This window comes from Triturus cristatus, chromosome 9, assembly GCF_964204655.1.
Source record: "Triturus cristatus chromosome 9, aTriCri1.1, whole genome shotgun sequence".
Lineage (NCBI taxonomy): Eukaryota > Metazoa > Chordata > Amphibia > Caudata > Salamandridae > Triturus > Triturus cristatus.
Window position 1 is genome coordinate 259,098,397 of NC_140592.1, and position 13,933 is coordinate 259,112,329.

The window sequence follows — 13,933 nt, forward strand, 5'->3', positions numbered from 1 at the left end:
TCTGATCAAGGCCCCGCATTCGCCTCTAAGGCATACAAAGAAGCCATAAAATCCTTGGGGGTCCATGTCAAATTTTCGTCTCCATACTGACCTGAGGGTAATAGTGTAGTGGAGCGAATGAACCGTGACTTAAAGCAATCCTTGACAGCCAGGGTTTTAGGCACTGGCCAGAACTGGTTAGCCCATCTGTATAACGTTCAACGTGCACTTAATAATCTCCCTAGAAGGTCTCTGGGTGGGCGGACCCCATACATGATGCTCTTTGGCATAAAAATGTTTGTCCCGGACCTTGATGGTCTAGACATGGCGGCGTCAGCCGCACCCTTTGACATAGATGATCGCTGTGCTGTATTGCAGAATCTACAAGAGACCAGAGACAGTCTCGCAAAAGAACACTTGCCCTCCACATCTGATGCTGCCCTTCAGATTCCGGTAGTCAGCTGGCTACCTCGAGTTGGAGACCTGGTCCGTGAGAAGGAGGAGAACAAGAAGGAGTTCGGCCCCTCTTATCGTGCACCGGTTCCAGTGCTTGGCATGCAGGGTACAAGAACAGTCATTTTACCTCCACTTCCTGGTCGCAAGGATAACAGGTACATCTCCATTGACAATGTCTAACTACAGCGAGTGGCCGATTCTTCTTAGTATGACTCCAGCGGTTTCTTGCCCTGCGATGCTGAGAAATTCTGTTTTTGCTCCGGCTTCTACCACCATGCCTGATATTGCCATCGAGATGCATACAGTTACTAATCCTTTGTTGCCACCACCGGCTGGTGGTCCCCCTGAAGATACTGAGTATGCTTATCCCACAGAAGTGACATTGCCTGTTTTACAATCTACCGCAGTTAACCAGTCACGTTTCTCCTTTGACACTAACTCTATGACTTCCAGAGCTCCATAAAAAGTTTCTATTTTTGCTGTTTGGTTTAAAAGACATTTTTTGACTCCCCCTTGGACTTACATTTGGCTGGTCCTCATATGTATCTTTTTGTTTATGTCCATTGGATTTGTGGTGGTATTTTTTCGTCTCGTGAATGGACACTACCTAAAGGAAAGATCTACAATTAGACTAATTGATGGAACTTTGGCCCCCCATTCCTCATCACACATTATGAAGAGGGACCAGACTTTAATGAATATTACTGCCTGGCCTGTGTTAGATGGGATTGTGTGGGATGCTGTTAAATTTCAAATTCATGGACCCACTGAGGTTATTAATGTTCCGAATGTTCTTCGTGTTTCTATGGGTGATGTTGTGAAACTAAACATCCGTTCTGATGATTGGGACGTTCAGGCCATAGAGGCTCTGTTTTCTGATTTGAAATATTATGCTGCCTTTGAAGCTGAAGATTTGTATTTAGATACTGCTAATTATGGGGAACTGTATTGCTATCAACACTATGGTAATCATTTCCTACATAAAGCCAATACGTTTTGGAATTTTGTAAATTATACACAATGGGAACATTGTCCGACGCCAATGCAAGGCAGCTCCAACACATTGGTGAACAAATTTGCTTATTTTACTGATTTCAGTGTTTCAAAACCTGCCGCCTTTTATTTTAAAGTGGCAGCAGAAGCTTCCTCGAAGGTTAGGCTGACACACACTAAATTGTTGTATTCCAAGTCCTTTATGGATGAATTGGCTATCGAGGGGTATGACCTGTGGAAAAGTACTGTTGATCTTAGATCTGTTTGGGGTTCCAAGAAATGGCAGGTGCAAGGGACTGAGGAGCTGCATCGTGCTTGCCTTATCCCAAACCACATGTTATTTTTTAATTCTACTATTTTTCAGACCACCTGCTTTGGTTTGGCTACTACTAAACAGCTGAATTCCTCCTCTATTCCAGCTCTGGGTGCTTATCCAAATTGGGATAATCATACAGATCTGTCCCTTGATGCGTTGCAGTCGTACATTACTAATACATCCTTTAATCTTTCTGAATTACATTCTGAAGGATGGTTAACTTGGCAGACAAGCTCAGATTCCTGTCAACATCGTTTTCTGGGCCTACAAACTGGATATACGCAGGTTCGCGTAGACCCCCGCTTTGAATCTTCTCATTCTGTTACTACCTACTCTGTAGGGAAGTTATGCCAATCTTGGCTGCAACATTCCACCTTGGCATCTGTTAAACTTCATTTATCTAAATTAAATGAAAAAATAGATTTGAATGATTTTGTTAAGGGTCCTGTAGGTGGCAGGTCCAAAAGGTGGCTGTATGCTGTTTATAACGAAGTTTGGAAATTATCTCAAATTAAAGCGGCTTCCAGATTGAGAGCCATTGACCAGGCCAATTTGGAAAAAGATCTGGCTGTTATCGATAATAGCATTAACACCCTTTCTTCCAGAATTTACACATTAGATAATATTGTTTCGTCTGTTGTTGATATTGTGCAGGATGATATGTCTGTTTTGTATCATGGTCAAAATCAATTACGTTCTATAATGCAGTTTGCATGGACTTTGCAAACGTTAAAGGTGGGGAAAGTCCCCTGGGACTACATGAATACTTCATCTTTATTCCTTCCCTTTAATCTAACTGCGAAACAACAATTCATGTCCATGAAAGATGCAACATATTCATTACTGCATATTGAGAAGTTAGAACCTTTGCCTTTCTCTGTGGCCGAATTGAACTCCGCTGTGTGGCTTATACACAGGTTAATCACATTACCATTTCCTTTGTTTAAATTCAGTTTGTGTATGAAACATTATGCCCTAGGCAGATATGAAACATTGGGTACTGCTTTCCTACATGAGGTTTGGTCACTCCCATTTATATACAGGTGCATGAGAGAAGGTAAAGAAGTTTATTTAAAGGGTGAGGAATGCACTTCCACACCTGATCACTCTGTAGTCTGTAGGCACATCCAATTGCATAGTGCGTGCAATGTGCTAGCACCTAACTTGGCGTGCGTCCTGAAAGGTATTCCGGTGCCAGCTAGTACACCCTCTTTCACATTGCTGGCTAACGGTAGTTATTTGCTTTTAAATAACGAGGCTTGCTGTGGGATGCTAGTGGGGATACCCTACATTGTGACTGTATCACAGAGAGTAGTCCGCTGAAAAAGTGTCCTTTTTCCACTCCTGCATGGGCGGCTGGATGTATCCATCTGGCCTTCCATTCCAAACTTTAAAGCAGAGTTCAACAAGATAAGCAGAATAAGGGCTCTATTGTCTCAAAAAGAAGTCGCTCTGACTTCTTTCCGTGAAACATTTGTCCTTGACGTAGCGAACACCCACACAGAGGTGCATGCGCTTTTAAATACTGATCTCCCACTGCATTTTGGTGCTCTGATTCAAACTATATTCAATGCCTCGTCCACAACTGGTTTGGAGCATTTTTTCAAAATTGTGGGCTCTGGTCTCGTGACCTCCTTCCAAACAATTTTTGGTGTGATACCGGCATTTTTTCATTCTATTTTTTCCAGCGTCTTTGGCGGGCTCCCGTTGATTCTCAACCTCATGGCTGGTGTGCTGTTGTTGGTCTGCTTACTGCGCAATGCCTGCACAAATTGTGTCGCACGACAGCCTATCCAGGCTGCTCCATCTTCGTAACCGGATGCTTGAATATTATGGGACATTACCACTGGCAACCCTGAGCATAGCCTATGGATTGTCCTTCTGGTTTTCCTATTTTACTTGCATACAACCTGTTTTTCATTGCCTAGATTGTCCGTTCGAATGGGCTCAGGATTTGTGCTTGTCAAACTCGGTGTCTCCTGCCCCGGATTATGATCGATTGATTAGTCCCTTACTGGCACATGAGTTGGACTGTTCTGGTGTCAGGATCATGGCCTGTGGAGCGGCACATGGAGTCCTAGGGAATTGGTACATCGGTACGGCAGCGTGTAACTTCTTGGCCAGAAGTTATCTTGAAGAACACGCCAGTTGTCCTCTGATTGTGCTAGAGGCCCCAGTTGTCGAGGAACATGTATGTTCGTTTACCTTGGTAGACTGGATGGCGGAAACTTTTACAGAACATTCCAATGACTACCTCTTGGAAGCTGTCGCTACTTACTGTGCTTACACGTTGGTGGAATAACTTGGATGTTGTCCAACTTTCCGTGTGCGACCCACACACACATTTTTTTGGGGGGGATTCGACATTTGGGCTCGCTGAGCCTTTGCAAGATGTTACGATTTTCTGTTTCCTTTTTTTCCCTCCATTTATTTCTTTTTTTTCTTTTTTTTCCTCTTCGAACTATCACTTCCCTTTATTTGGATTTCCAATACATGCACTTGGTTCCGCTCTTTCAAACTTGAACTCTGCGTTCTTTTAATTGTATCCCTAATAGTTCGTGGTCCGATCAAGGGAGGGTGTAGGGGAGGCCGCGTTTTAGATAGATACATTGCTATGTTAGCATAAGCGCCTTAAATGTTAGAAACGCCATCTTGCCACTTTTGCTGCTTTTGCACACGACACTGCAGGTACATGTTATTATTTGAAAACTGCTTGCTTGCCTTTTCTTCACATGAGAACTGTCTGTTGTTCACATCCCTAGACATGCACTGCGACCTTGGTCTGAACATTGTGTGCAGAAACAGTCTGAGCCACCAAACAATGTATGTTTTTGAGTTCAGCTTGATCGGCCCACGCTCTAGCCATAACACGCACACAGCTGCAAATATCTGGAAGTCAAGAGCCTTTAATATTGCAGGTTGAATGCATTAGACACACATTCTGGAGAAGAACTTTTCCAGGCACAGAGCAAAGCTGATCCTGTGATGTGATTCACCTAAGCTGATATTTATGGTATGGAGTTCCCCATTCAAACCTAGAGACCTTCTATTAGTATAATAATACTAGCTTACTAGCGAAGGGAGGGTGGTTGTATTCCACAGTCATTTGTAATATGATTTCTCCCTTCATTTTCTATGGTATTGTAACAATGCTGATGGTTTTAATTTTAATCCTTTGTCTGCTTATCTTAGCCAAAGTACTGTATCTTAGGACACGTAGTTTATAAAATAAACATTTAAAACTTTACAGTGTCTCTTATTACTCTTGTTGTGGACTGATATGAGAATAATAACAAACAGGTATTTCTGATTCCCACCATTCCTGAGAGTACTCTAAGTCGCTTGTTCTGGGTTGTCTATACATTGGGAGCTCCGAGAGGATACGGATAACGAATGGGACACTGATGCTAGTCGGATTGGGGTTCTGGGTACTGAGGTGAGTTTTTGGTACACCGCAATTCACTGAGGTCCTGGTTACCTGCGCATAGTTCTGTGCAAGAGCAGAATCCCTGCAACAATAGTCTGCATCAGAAGGTGCATCTAATAATTGGAAACGTTATATAATCTTGCGTGCAAAGAATGTCAAACTATTATGAACTGAGCCATTCAATTAATTACCCACCTAGACTTTTCTAAATTTAACACTACGAGAAAATCCGCAACGCTGCAGAAGTTTAACATCATCATTGCCAATTAGCATTTATAATACTTTATCCTCGTTTATGAAAATGTAGAAAATATCTAAAACTTACAAATGTGTGCTGTATGTAAAAAGGACACATGCAGATCAAATAATATATGTTTTAAACAATGTTATTTAGCTTGCATTTAATTATTTGGTTCAGAAAAGGGCAAAACATTTGATCAGAAAAATTTGAAATTCCCCAAGATATTTAATGTGCAGCTCTTCTAAATGGCGTATTGTCATGGCCGGCGTACTTAATGCAAAAAACTGTTTGCATGATCCTGCTACTAAAATGTTTCAGCTCTACTAGGTGAAGTACTAAGGCCATAAATATAAAAAATACTGAGGGAAATGTAAATACTACTTTCCTTTCCCTTCCCTTCCCTTTCCTTTCCTTTTCTTTTCTTTCATTTCTTTTCCTTTCCTTTCCTTTCCTTTCCTTTCCTTTCCTTTCCTTTCCTTTCCTTTCCTTTCCTTTCCTTTCCTTTCCTTTCCTTTTCCTTTTCTTTCCTTTCCATCCTTCTACCCTACTCTATCCTACCCTACCCTACCCTACCCAACCCATCCCTCTCTGTCCCCAAATCATTCCTTTGTGGAAGAAGAAACCTTAAAATTCAGATATACTGTGAGGTCCCAGCTATGATGTTTAGCCTACTGCAGCTTCCACATTCAATACAATAACACTTGACCAATCCCATTTTGATATCTCTTATGCTTTCGGCCTGCTGCATAGCTCTATTCAGAATTGGAAGTGATATTATGTATTAAGTTCATTCAATAAAATTCAAATATAAACTAAGGGCATTATTATGATGCCGGTCATTGTTTTGGAAACAGGACCGCTGACAAGGAGTCAGCGGTCCTGCTGACATTATTACAATGCAACTGCCATTACAGTGGTTGCAAAATGTGTATTTAATATCGCAGCTTGTGCTGCGGGCTTCAGCACAAGCCACAATAGAAAATATACACTTTTAAACAATCTCTGCACCGTGCGGCAGGCACCATGCCTTGCTTGGCACATGGTGCAGTGATGTTTAGGGGGCATAATAGGTGCTGCCAGGCCCCATAGTGGAGGGCCGGAGGGGAAGGAGTCCCAGCTTCGGGCCTCTAAAGTAACTTCAACCTGCATTTTCATTGGCGGGCGAACAGCCATGAAAGGGCAGGCGGAATGGAAAATTGTAATCCTTATGGCGGAGTCTGTGCAGGCACTGCCCCTATTGTAGGGATTACTGTCCCTCTGATGGTCTGACGGGCTCCTTGAAAGTGTCAGACAGTCCCTACGCCTGCTGCCTCCGACCGCACGCATTGTAATGCGGCGGTCGGACTGCAGCAGCAGATGTAGGTCTGACCTCATCCGACAAGCCGTCAGTTGCAGTCCGACCGATATCAGAATGAGGGCCTAAGTATATAAAGCAAAAATTCAAAGCTAAGTGCACAAATCCTGCAGCAGCATTACATGTGAAAGATTTCTGACTCATGGAGATGAAGTGGAAGAGAGATTCTCACATGAACCAATTTCTCTCTGGATTAATGAACCTGCTTGACACATCTTGGGAGGCAGATACCTGAATCATTCATGACACAGTGGAATACAGTGTGAACAGTGCTGAATTGTTTTTTATTAATGAATTGGATATAGCCTCTAATTATGTTTTACTTTCTGTAATTAATAGTTTGACATTTAAATTAACCAATGAACTGAGAACTGGAAGAAGCCTAGTCGTGCAGATTTTCAGGAATGGTCTTGGCTTATTATAGGAACACAGGAACCTCCCTTTCCTGCCAGCATCATTATTTTCTCTAGTAATTGGGTGTATATAATTTATTTCATAAATGTATACTACGGTATAGAATTACATGCATTTTTGATAAATCCAAAAATAAGGCGATATGGAGGTACTGCATGAAAAATTAATCATCCCATTTATTTGATGGCTATTGCTGAAAATATTAAGATGTCTGACCAATATGTTAAGAGTACATTTGGGTTTATTATTAATTTATTATTAATTTGCCCTTTCTCCTTTTTTCTGACACTGAAGTTAAAACACCATCTTATATTTCAATCTAATTTGCTTGCAAGGTGTAGGTGAGTTTGTCAATCACAGGCAAATGAGAATGCATGCTGTCAACCTCAGAGGTAAGTATGGGGAAGAAGAATCCCTAGCATTGAGCTTCATTGTTTGGGACACAAAGCCAACACGAAATGGCCATTGTTTTGCTGTAGGTGTCTGAGACTACTGCTTGGTTCACTTATATTTCTGATATGGAGGTCATTGTGAGGGAGATAGAGCTGAAGGGCCATAATGTATGGGTTGTGATCAAACAACCTACCCTAGTTCACTTAATAGTGGAGAAAATGTGATTGGTTGATTCTCTTTCGGAAAGGGCAAAAAGAGTTGGGGCAGTGCAGACCTTGGCAGAGGGAGATGGTTGGGGCCAGAGAGTGTACAGTGAATGGAATGAGAAGGCACGGTGAGAAACGTTTAGAGGGTTTTTTAGAGTTTGTTTATGTTGGGGTGTGCTTAAGAGTGGGGGAAGATAGTTTAACTTTGTATTAGTGAGGCAGGCAGTTTTACCTTATGCATGATGTATTTAAGTTTCGACTGTTCACCTGTCCTAATAAAGATTAATTTTGCTCTCTAATATGGTGTTTATGCCCTTCTTTGCCCCATAACTTAGTTTTTCCTTTGTGAATCACCACGCATGCAAGATTTACGACTTTTAATATGCATACCTCAGACTTGCCCATCTAAAATGCTTTGTGAAATGGAGCTCACTAAATGTAAACAATCACTGTGCAGTACATCCTAGAATGGTCAAGGTAACTAGTGTGTAAAGTCTTACCTGACTGTCCAATCCAAGAAAAATCAGCATCATAAAGAACAGGGCAGCCCACAGTGGAGCAAGAGGCATCATGGTCACTGCCTTTGGATAAGCAATGAATGCAAGCCCTGGTCCTAGAAAATAGGAAAAAAATACATGTAAGACTTGCAAAGCCTTGTCTTGGAAGTATCAGGTGAAATCAGAAGGATATGGTCAAATCTGGCAGGACATCTACCAATTCGGCTTCTGAAGCAACCAGAGCACCGAGACTGCACTCCTCGCTGCCACCGGTGACATCCGCTCCCTCCTCGACCAAGGCGAAACTGCAGACCTCATCCTGCTGGACCTCTCTGCTGTCTTCGATACCGTATCCCACCGCACCCTAATCACAAGGCAGGCATCTGCAACTAAGCCCTGGACTGGATCCACTCCTTCCTTACCGGCTGAACACAGCGAGTCAGACTACCTCCGTTCCTCTCAAAACCCACAGAGATCAGCTGCGGAGTGCCTCAGGGCTCCTCCTTGAGTCCCATCCTCTTTAACGTCTACATGGCCCTCCTCACTGTCATGGCCAGGAACCACAGACTGAACATCGTCTCCTATGTTGACAATACCCAGCTGATCTTCTCTCTCAACAATGAACCCATGGCCACCAGAATCAACTTCCGCAGTGGGTTAGAGGCTGTTACCAACTGGATGAAAGATATTTACCTCAAACTCAACTTAGAAAACACCGACATACTCATCTTAGGACCTACCCCCTCAGCTTGGCCAACTCCTGGTGGCCCTCCACATTTGGAACCCACCCACCCCCACGGACCATGCACATAACCTCAGCATCATACTAGACTCCTCACTCGCAATGAACCGTCAGATCAATGCACTATATAAACCCCTGATTGTTTGATTGCATCTTAGGTTAACAAATTAACGAAGTAAATTTGGGAATTGGTTAAACATAGCAACTCTTTGCAAATTTCTCTGTGTACAGCTGTAAAGAACTGGTTAATCATATTATATGCTAGTCTCTTTGCAGGCAAGTGGCAAGCTTTCATTATTACTCCTGTAATGTAAAAAGTTTTATTTGCAGAAAATATATATTTTGAGTCATGTGTTTCACTCTGAGTATCACAAACAAAACAGAGTCTCAACTATCTCTGATGTAGAGTGCAGTGAATTGGATTTTGCAATATTTGCTTTAAAATTTTCAGACAACAACTTCAGAGAAGACATACATGTAGAAATTCTAATAATGGACATGGATACACAAATCATGACATCTGCTACAAAACAGGAAAGGGCTGTGGCTGAATTACAGGGGAACGTAAGGCTCAAAATAACTGCAGATATTTAAATAAATAGGGCACTAGGTGAGAGCACTCAGTCACTGCCCTGCAGTAAGAATTTCCTTTAGTATAATATAACATAACATGTTGAAAGGAGGATCTACCATTAGAATTAACCAGCATTCATATGGCATGTGCATTAGTATTCATGATATGCACTGCCTTAGCACAGGGAGTTCCCTACACAGATGTTGCATTTGTTTGCTTGCTTATTCGTCGGCACTCCACATTTTGCAGTGGGCTGGCGGGATTGACCTTACTGAACACAGGAAACTCCCCTTCTTAGGATGCAGGAGTATGGGTTTCTTCAGGTCCTAGTGGCCTTAGAGATCCTCAGCCCTTCCAACCCGAAAGCATCCTGGTAGGATACCATTTTCTCCTTGATACTACATGATATCTACAGAGAAATGATGCTCCATTGTATTATCACAGACCCAGAAGTTTCAGAATATTTCACTTTAGTGATGATTCATTTTATTGTATGATTAATTAAAATTGTTACAATTCATGGAAAAACAAAATGCACTAAAATTGGTTGAGCTTAATACCACTTAAAGTGATCAACTTTCACAATACACCTTTGCTTTGTAACTACCTTGGACTGCACCGCAGCCATTGAGAACTAATCATACATGTGTTGCATTATTATTAGAAAAACGTATAAAATATGAACAGTTGTGCCCTATACAAAATGGGAAGTTAACGTGCAATGTGTGCTCCAAGTCTGTTACATCTTGACTTTGGGGCATATATACCGTAGGCCCTTGTTCGATTAAGTCAATCTGAATTACAATGGTAGCCCCAAGTCGTACAATAAAATAATAGATAGTAGGCTCATGCTGTTGGGGTGGCCAGGCACAATTGTTGTGTTGTCTCCTTCATAACTTTTATTAATCGAGCTGTTAGGAGACTTGATTCTCTCCTTCGACACATTCCCGCCACTCCAATAGAGGGACGATTACTCACACTCTGCCTAGAATTTCCTCAGCATAAGAAGTTTAGGGTGGGTGCAGACAGTATGAGAGAGAGTCTCAGCCGCAGTTGTGCAAAGTCTGCTTGATCACTCTGAACCACTCCTAATTCTCCTGTACAAATGAGCTCTGAATGAGATTAAGCCTATGGATATCTCATCAACTGACATTTTTTCTCAAATACCATGGGTTGTTTAAGGTACAATGGTGCCCAGGCGGATCATAGAATAATGTGGCATATTTGGCATGGGTTTTTTATCCAGTTCTTCCATGTCCATCAATTCTGACAGCAGTTTGGCCGGATAATTTACGTGTTTGGTTTTCATTTTCCTTGGTAACTCCAAATTCAAAATCACTTCAGCAGCTAACTCACGCAGACAACGTTTTTTATATGTGAATGCAGCATACTGCTTTAGAGAAAGATATTCATACTCTTGAATTTTACTCTGAGGTCTGAGGACATGAGTTTACTCACCACTCTAAAGAACAAAATAACAAAGTTGTGGAATACGAGGAAGTAGCTGTCAGAGAGACACACTTCCTAGGAAGGGAGGCTGTCGCCAGTGGCCCAAGAATGCCCCGTAAACCCTGGGCTCGTGACTACATCATAGAATTGGTGGATGACCAAAATACTGTCCACGCCCGCAGTGATGACATCATACATACTATGATCCACTTTCTCACTGACTTATACAAGTGGACTGTGGATCCTGACCCTGATACCCCACTTACGTTTTTTGAATCGATATAGCTCCTTTGGCTGTAAGATGCTCATAGGCAGTACATCGCTGTGCCTTTTTCAGTAGAGGGCATAGTACTTATGAATTTTTGCATTTTTATAAATTGGGAAGTAAGATATATTTACAGCTCGTAATTATAACCTCACTTTAACCTTTGGTTTTTACAGTTAATTTGACAAAGATTTTGTAACGTAAAATATTATTATATTACATTATGTAATGCCAACACCTCTCTGCACAAGGCCTTCAGCTGCGCCCAGCGTGTGGCTGGCCACAGGCCTCAACTGTGGCCATGCCCTGTGTCAACCACACCCTCCACAGGCAGATGGTCCCCCAACACACACGGCATGGGTTTAAGCACGGCCTGGCCCGGGCCAGGAACTGCATCCAACCCCTGGCAGCCAAGCTGCTGTGGGCAGTGTGGGATTGGCTGCTGAGGCTGGCCTGTGGCCAGGCCATGTGTCCAACCCCTTGAGAGAAGCAAACTCCAAATCATGCACAGCAATCTGACATATGCAGCGTGCAGCTGGTCTCACAGGTCCTGGGCACACTCAGGTAGACTTACTGACTATGTGAAAGAGTCAAAACACCAAAATATAAAAAGTGAGCCAATTGGATTTCACAAGGGGTAAACATATGAATATTTATAAAGCAGATCTATAATCTTTCTCCAAAAATCACCAGTATTTTTAATCTAAAGTAAATATCAGTAATTCAGTGAATGGAAGGTTCCTCTTTTGCCAGAAACATTAACACATTCACTGGGTCAAGATTTCTAAATTGACAGTCACTTTTTCGAAGCTTGGAACCTTCAGCGGGGCAAGGCTGCAGGCTGTAGGCTCATAGGGCACCACAAGCCTGGACACCATTCTACAAGGTCCCACTGAATTGGATTTGCAACTGCAGAGAGTCTCTGAGTGGGAGACACCTGAATCTTCAGCCCAGGGCAAAACACTTTGGTTGGATCAGATTGGCATGTTTGTTTCAGTCCTTTGGAGGCTTTTAATTTGAATAAAGTTTTTAATTCCCAGGTTTTTAGACTTGAAAGGAGCTGTCCGGCTAGACACAACCCAGGACATTAGGAACAGCACTTGAATGTCAGGAATCACTCAAGCAGAAGCCAACAGCAGGGCCCAGGACAGGTCTTGTTGGAACTGGTCCCCTGGGCTTTTGCAGGAAATGCCTCATGGAGCTTGTTGGTATTTCTGTAGCTTGAAAAGTAGGTCAGCCTTCCAACCCTTAGAGTTCACTTGTTTGCCCTGGTTAGAGGAACAAGCAGTTACCTCCTACAGGGTACTACTAAGGTAATAGACAGCAGGCCACATCTGTTCTTCCTCAGTTCCAAAAAGTATCTGAATCAACTGTGTCCTGGGTCACATGAACTGAGAATGGCTGTATTGTTGGGGCTTGTGAATTGCTTACAGACAGTGAGACAAAGGGGACTTGGGTGTAGATAGCATGGTCCATCCTGACAGAATGTCTCGGAGGGGCTGTACCCAGCCCATTTCACACTCCAAATGACTTTGCCTACAACACACACAAAATAAACTGACTGCCCTGCTTTTTGACATCCAGACGGTTTGGAGCCTGGTCTAGGGAAGCTGAAAACTGATCAGAACCAGTTTTGGGGGTAGGTCAGGGAATTTCCCCATACAAAGGATGGCACCAGATATAAAGAGAGGACCCTCATAATCACTCAACAGAACCCCCCTGGACCTGTATAAGATTCAGAAGAAGAACATCACTGCTGCTTGATGGACTGCCTTGCTGTCTCAAGAAGGAAGTCTGGAACTGTGTGATTTAATCCCAGGCTATCTACAGTGACTCCAAGGGTCAGATAGCTGACCTCCTGTGTGAGTCACATGGATTTAACAAGCTTCAGAGGCCTCCCTCTGACTGTCCCAGCTTACTTGCTGTTTCTGAACATACCTGAAACTACTTAAGTCCTACTGGTGGCCTCTGCTGGATTGAGCCCTGAGTCCCAAGAAATGCTTCCTTGACTGGCATCAGGGAGAGCTCATCCTAAAAGTAAAAGTGAAAATCCTAAAGTTTGGGCTACTCATGAACGGACCCATTCCCGCTGAACTCTGTCCTCTGTGTGAACTGCCAACTCAAAGCTCCAGAGAGACCTGCTCTGCAACAACAACTGTCCATGACAACTGCCAGTGTGAGACCTGCACTTCACTCTACAGCAGCAACAGCACACGGTGACCGCTAACGCAAATCTCCAGTGATACCCATCTCTTCGCACTGCAGCAATGAATGCTGGGATCTTCCACATGTCCTTCTGGCCGAAAGCTTTCTCCTCGCAGCCTCCTTCTCCGTGAAAGACACTCTTTGCTCAAGACTTGAGATGGTAGCTCTTCAGCCTGCCTAACCTCGTCCCTTTACACAACCCGCACTCCATTGCAGGCAGCCTGAAGTTGTAACTTTTCCCTGGTCTAGCGTGACCAGATGACTGCGAGAGGCACTTTCAGCTTCTTGGTGCTACTTTCACAAAACAATTCACAAAATCAATATCTTCCATTCTACTGATTGGATTTTGCGCATTTTGGTGTCATTTTATTTATTAAAATGTACACTAGTTTTTTAAATTGGGATTTTTCTTGTGTTGTGTT

The 13,933-nt window shown here is 42.8% G+C and overlaps 1 protein-coding gene across 1 annotated transcript in view; it reads right to left on the reverse strand.

The window, feature by feature from the left end:
• Positions 1–13,933, reverse strand: part of LOC146797709 (sodium- and chloride-dependent GABA transporter 3) — a 929,762-nt gene that overhangs the window by 143,879 nt on the left and 771,950 nt on the right. Inside the window, exon 10 of the mRNA XM_085624875.1 lies at positions 8,280–8,392. Within this exon, the coding sequence (XP_085481001.1) occupies positions 8,280–8,392 (113 nt within the window). The remainder of the gene's footprint in view (positions 1–8,279; positions 8,393–13,933) is intronic.